General features: G+C 40.0%; 1 protein-coding gene across 1 annotated transcript; it reads left to right on the plus strand.

The window, feature by feature from the left end:
* Nucleotides 1–1,349: 1,349 nt before the first annotated feature.
* On the plus strand, nucleotides 1,350–5,762 carry LOC137886532 (putative C-type lectin domain family 20 member A). Its single transcript, XM_068729023.1, has 6 exons — nucleotides 1,350–1,409; nucleotides 1,600–1,778; nucleotides 2,417–2,636; nucleotides 3,492–3,821; nucleotides 4,176–4,276; nucleotides 4,583–5,762. Exons 1-6 carry the CDS (start codon nucleotides 1,373–1,375, stop codon nucleotides 4,721–4,723), a joined length of 1,008 nt encoding a protein of 335 aa, XP_068585124.1. The 5' UTR covers nucleotides 1,350–1,372; the 3' UTR covers nucleotides 4,724–5,762.
* The last annotated feature ends 238 nt before the right edge of the window (nucleotides 5,763–6,000 follow it).

Genomic DNA, 6,000 nt, shown 5'->3' on the forward strand with positions numbered 1-6,000 from the left:
CTCTTGAGAATGAAGAACTTCTTTCTCTAGTTCTAAAATGTAGGACTTTTTGTTTGTAATGTTGTGTGTTTTCATTGTGATAATGCTTCTCTCGCTTCAATAAAACATTAGAATCAGCTTACTGTTCCACCACAGTTCTTCATGTACTTCAGGTACTGATGACTCTAACAGACAGAACGTGTCGGGTCAAAAACAAGTCTCAAGAACAGCTTCAATGCTGCTTCCTGTTTTGATTCCACTGAAAACATGGTTCTATGTTCAAGCAGCACACTGAGTGAAGTCTTTACTACTGAACTGACTTTCCACCTTAACTAAAATGAACTGAGCAACATTTCTCTGGTCTCTGCTCGTCATTGTTTTGTTCATCGAGAACAAGAACGCACAAGTTCATTTCTAGAGTACAAGCAGGTCTACGAAGAGCAGAGATCAGGGTTCACGTCCTCGGTCCCCTCTGTGGTCAGGTTCAGGCAACAAAAGCCCTTTGGTTCAGGTTAAGGGAGGCTCCTAGAAAACAGCAGCAGTCGCCTTCATTTATTTTCATATTTCATAATTTACATGTTATGATGCTGTAGTTTTTGCATGAGATAGTGAGATGTATCCATGTTGACATTTTGTTTTGTAACGACTTCCTGTTGCTGCCTTTTTAACCAGGTCGTCTTTGTAAATGAGGACTGGTTCTCAGTGAACTTCTCTGGTTCAATGAAGGTAAAATAAAAACATTTTATATATCAATGATATGAATCCTTTTCATTTATTTGTGGTTCATTGTTATTCATTGTACTCTTCATCATGTTCTTTATTCATTCCATTTATTTTATGTTTAGAAGTTTAGTTATGTAATGAGTCCGATACATATTTCATTTATAAAGAACTTTGTCATCTGAGTTTAACATTTGATTTATTAATGTAAAATTTGTACGTTTTCCCTATTTTTCCAAAATTAATCTTATGATAAAATGATATTAGTTAAACTAATGCTGTCATATCACTGAAGAGAAGTACTACCATTGTTTGTATACTAATGTTTGAGTTTATGATTCATAATTGAGTTATTAATAATTAATTGAATTCATATTTATTAAAACTTCTTCAAACAATCGCACCACAATTAGTAATATTATTATCATTATTACTATTATTCGGAGGATTATAATTATTATTATTCAACTGAGTAGTTATCATTCATCAGTGTTTGTTCTTGTCATATTTCGTCATCGTGTTTAAACAATCAAACCAAACATCAAATGTCAGTCAGATATGATCACATCATTATAATATTAAAGCCTGATAGGCAAATCATCGTTCCATAAGTTTGCATGAGCTGAACATCTACAGCCACTGACTGACAGAGAGGGTCAGAGAAGAGACGAGGATGGACAAACTTCTTCTGAGCATCGTCGTTGTGTCAGGCAAGACTTTCATATGTTGTTATTATTTTACCATCTTTAATATCATATTATTGTTTAATAATTTGTCCCTGTGACATTCTTCTTCCCCTTCTTTCTTCATCTGTTTCTACTTTAATGTAAAATGATAATTTGCATTAGTGAGTAAAGTTATTAATGTTAAATGATATCAATAAACTGTTGGTCAATCCAGGGCTGTGTGCCGTCTCATCACCTGCTGAACGTCGCTACCATGTTGTTTATGACCTGAAGACCATGACTGAAGCACAGCGTCACTGCAGAGACAAATACAGAGACCTGGCCTCCATACGGGACATGGAGGACGTGAACACCCTGAACACAACGGTGGATTTAAGCCTAATGGTCGACTCTGTGAGTAATATGATATCAGTGACAGGAGGTCTGACAGTTCTACATTCACACAGTGGTGACAAGTATGCAGAGGAGCTGTACTGAAGCATGTACTTGTACTTTACTTGAGTATTTAAATCCAGTGCTTTTTATTAATACATTTCAGAGGGACATTTATGTGACAGATTTACAGATTAAGATTTTACAAACAAAACATGATTTAATGCAACATACTGATAACCTCCACTTGATATTTACAGCATTAATATCTCATCAAACAAATATCATCCATGTAAAGATATAGAGCAGTAATGTTGTCACTGTTTGAAATGTTAGCACCGTTAGCTGTTAGCACCCCATTAGCTGTTAGCGTCCCGTTAGCTGTTAGCACCATTAGATGTTAGCAGCCAGCTCAGCCGTCACCACGTTGTGAGACGCTTCGTCCATTATGAACAGCTGGAGTGATTACAGAAAGTAAAACCTGTTTCAATGTTCATATTAGTACCTGAATATTGTTTCAAGACAAACTTGAAAAAATTGTGAACCTGTCCTTGAAAAGTTTTTCAAATCAGACTGATCGACAGTATCAAGACTGTAAATGGTCAGTAAAAATATCTATAAGTCTATTTCTTTACATCACAATGAAATATTGCTTTCAGCGAGCCTGGATAGGACTGTACAGTGACGTGGACAGCTGGAGGTGGTCACTGTCAAACACAAGTTTCTACAAACCCAGAGAGATGGAGTTCAGACGATGGTGGTCTGGACAACCAGACAACGTCTACGGTGAAGAACACTATACAGTGATGAATAATGATGGGTACTGGGACGACTACCCTAGTAATCGGAGCAGTTATTCAGTCTGCTTCGATGCCAGAGGTGAGAATATTAAAGCTACTATGAGAAACAGTCATTTAGTGTTGATTCTGGCGGTCCCTGTGGACATAAGTGGTAGTGTTTCAGAGCACCAGAGTCCCTTTAGAAAACCTCTCATTTTACTGCAGCAGGGTCTGACAGTCTGTCTCGCGCAGTCCTGGTTCTGGTTCTCCCGTGCCCCCCTTCCCTCCCAGCAATACAGCCTGGGTCTGGGTCTGTCCATGGTAGACCGGTCTCTGTAGGAGGATCTGGTCTGTCCACGGTAGACCGGTCTCTGTTGGAGGATCTGGTCTGTCCACGGTGGACCGGTCTCTGTTGGAGGATCTGGTCTGTCCACGGTGGACCGGTCTCTGCTGGAGTGTGAGCTGAAGGAGTTTCTGGTGAACCTGCATGATTTCATCTGGTTTCACCAGAATCCGACCCGGTGGCCCCGATCACGAGCATTAAGAATAACTCTGTAGAAACAGAGCATCTTCTCTCTGAAGGTCTCTGTACTGATGGAGGTCTGATAGAGGATCAGGACTTCACTGTTTCATAGTTAAAAGCTGCTCATGGTAACTTGAACTAGTCTTGGGCTTCATGAATGTCATTTAAAGCAGATTCATGTGAGTCCTGCCTTCATGTCACTGAGGGAGCAGCTCATTGAGCCGGTTTGTAAAATGTCTGTTGGAGGGAAAATAGCTCTGATGTGTCTTCATGAATGTGGGACTCAATGGACGCCTGAATGTTCATGTTCACACAGCTCTGTGTTGACTTCACCTTCATGCTGAGATTCATTAAGCAACAATAAAACTGGTTTGCATCCATGTTGTCTGTTATGGTGTCTCTTCACAGCACTTCACTCTGGTCTATTTTCAGGACTGAATGAGACATTTGTCCTCATTAACAAATGCATGACGTGGACTGAGGCCCAGAGCCACTGCAGAGAACACCACACAGACCTGGCCAGTGTGAGAAACATGGAAGAGAACCAGAAGGTCCATAATCTGATACCCTCAGGATATGCTGTCTGGATCGGCCTTTTCAGAGATGGATGGAAGTGGTCTGACGGAAGTGACTCCTCATTTAGAAACTGGAAAACTAAACCTAAAGGTCTCTCTGATACTTGTGTGGCAGCAGATTTTAGGAACAATGGACAATGGGAGAACCTGAACTGTAACGTCACGAGAGCGTTCATTTGCTACAGTGGTAAGCTATCATCCACTCAGTCTTTAAACGTGGATTTAGGTTTACTTTATTTGCAGAAACAGTATTAAAAAAAAACAACGCATTGAATATGCAGATCAACTGCAGATGATGGAGAGTGATCGCCTCATTGATGCAAGGATGCTAACACTAAGACCATGCTAAGCTAAGCTAAAGTTTTCTTGCATCAGCCATATTTAAAGATCGATCTGATGGATAATGACCAGACTTTCTCTTTTATCATTCAAAGTGTTAAAAATTCAAAGATGCAGATTATTATCAACCAGAAATGTTGTGCCTGATGAAGTTTGTTGGTGTTTTAGATGTTGTGCCTGATGAAGTTTGTTGGTGTTTTAGATGTGACTGTTTCAAAGCAAGTGATAAAAGTGAGGTTGCAGAAAAGCAGCTCGTCTCTGGATCTGAATAACCGTGATGTGATGGAGGACCTCTTGAAGAAGGTACATCTTTCTAACATTAACAACAGAACAACCAGGTGATACGTGTGATTTAGTGGACTACTAAGAACAATGTGAATGTGCTCTGTGCAGCGCAAACGTGTAGACGTCACTATTGAAGGTAGACTTGTGTCCAAAAAACATGCAAACAACAAAGCTGTTCTAGTGGGAACCAGAGTTCTTCTGAACCAGAGCTTCCACATGAGGACAGTGTGAGAAAGGATGCAGGATGTAAATGAACAACAGCTTTTAGTGAAGACTTCTTCTCTGTCAGCGACATTCAGGGAAGTCAATGTGTTTGTATCTCAGCTCAAACAGAGGCTGAAGGACCAGGGGCTGAATGACGACATCAAACTGAGCTGGAAGAAGCAGTCGGATGGAAAAGTCTTCCACAAGGAAGAGAAGAAGACAAAGAAGAAGGAGACGTGTGCAAAAAACGCTGAGCTTTAATGTTGTTTGAATCCACTCTGGTCAGAGGCTTCCTTTATCCTCCTCCTCCTCCTCCTCCTCCTCCTCCTCTCAATCAATGGTAGAAAGTACCAAAGTACCTAAGTACTGACGCTTTGCTGTGAAGTAACGTATTCACATTTCATGCTACTTTAGACTTTTACTCCTCTACATTGATCTGTCAGCTATAGTTTCTACATTCTTAGAAATAAAGGTTCCAAACAGGTTCTTCCTGAAGGGCTGAGGTTCTACCCAGAACCTTTTGCTTCTGAAGAACCTTTTCTTTTTTCAAGGATTTTTGAAAGCACAGGTATAAAAAAAAAAAGCCATAAATGTGGGTTGTGCTGCACCACGTCAGCCCCGGTTCTTTATAAACCTCATGAGGAACCCAGAGTGAGTTCTAGATGGAACCCTTGGGATACAAAAGGGTTCCTAGTGGAAACCCGTAGGTGGGATCTTGTTTGTACCCTTAGAGGGTAGAAATGTTCTGCATAGAACTCCAGAGAAGATTTTGGGTGAAACCTTGACACCATATGAGGGTTCTCTGTGGAACCTTTGGGTGGAAACTTTCACATATGGTTCTAGGTAAATCTCTTTATGCTTTGTTTCAGGTAGAACCCTCTAAAAGGGTTCTAGGAGGAACCCTCAGGAAAGGTTCTATCAGGACCAAAATGGGTTCTCCTATGGGGACAAGCTGAAGAACCCTACAGGGTTCTAGTTATCACGTTTATTTCTAAGAGTGTAGTTTCTTTGCACATTAAGATAAGTCATATAAAATGTGTGATGAGCTTATTAAATATGATGCATTGTTTTGTTAAACCTCAACCTGCTACAGCGTTAAAATGCTACTTACATGTTAGTCAGTAATAATGATCCAATAACATTGTGTTTATGAGCTTATAGCTCTCTATCAGAGTTCATTCTGCATCATGACCAGTGCTTCTCTTGAGAATGAAGAACTTCTTTCTCTAGTTCTAAAATGTAGGACTTTTTGTTTGTAATGTTGTGTGTTTTCATTGTGATAATGCTTCTCTCGCTTCAATAAAATATTAGAATCAGCTTACTGTTCCACCACAGTTCTTCATGTACTTCAGGTACTGATGACTCTAACAGACAGAACGTGTCGGGTCAAAAACAAGCCTCAAGAACAGCTTCAATGCTGCTTCCTGTTTTGATTCCACTGAAAACATGGTTCTATGTTCAAGCAGCACACTGAGTGAAGTCTTCACTACTGAACTGACTTTCCACCTTAACTAAAATGAACTGAGCAACATTTCTCT

This window comes from Cebidichthys violaceus, unplaced genomic scaffold, assembly GCF_023349555.1.
Source record: "Cebidichthys violaceus isolate CVI_PGR_0920_01 unplaced genomic scaffold, fCebVio1.0.p SCAF_44, whole genome shotgun sequence".
Classification (NCBI taxonomy): Eukaryota; Metazoa; Chordata; class Actinopteri; order Perciformes; family Stichaeidae; genus Cebidichthys; species Cebidichthys violaceus.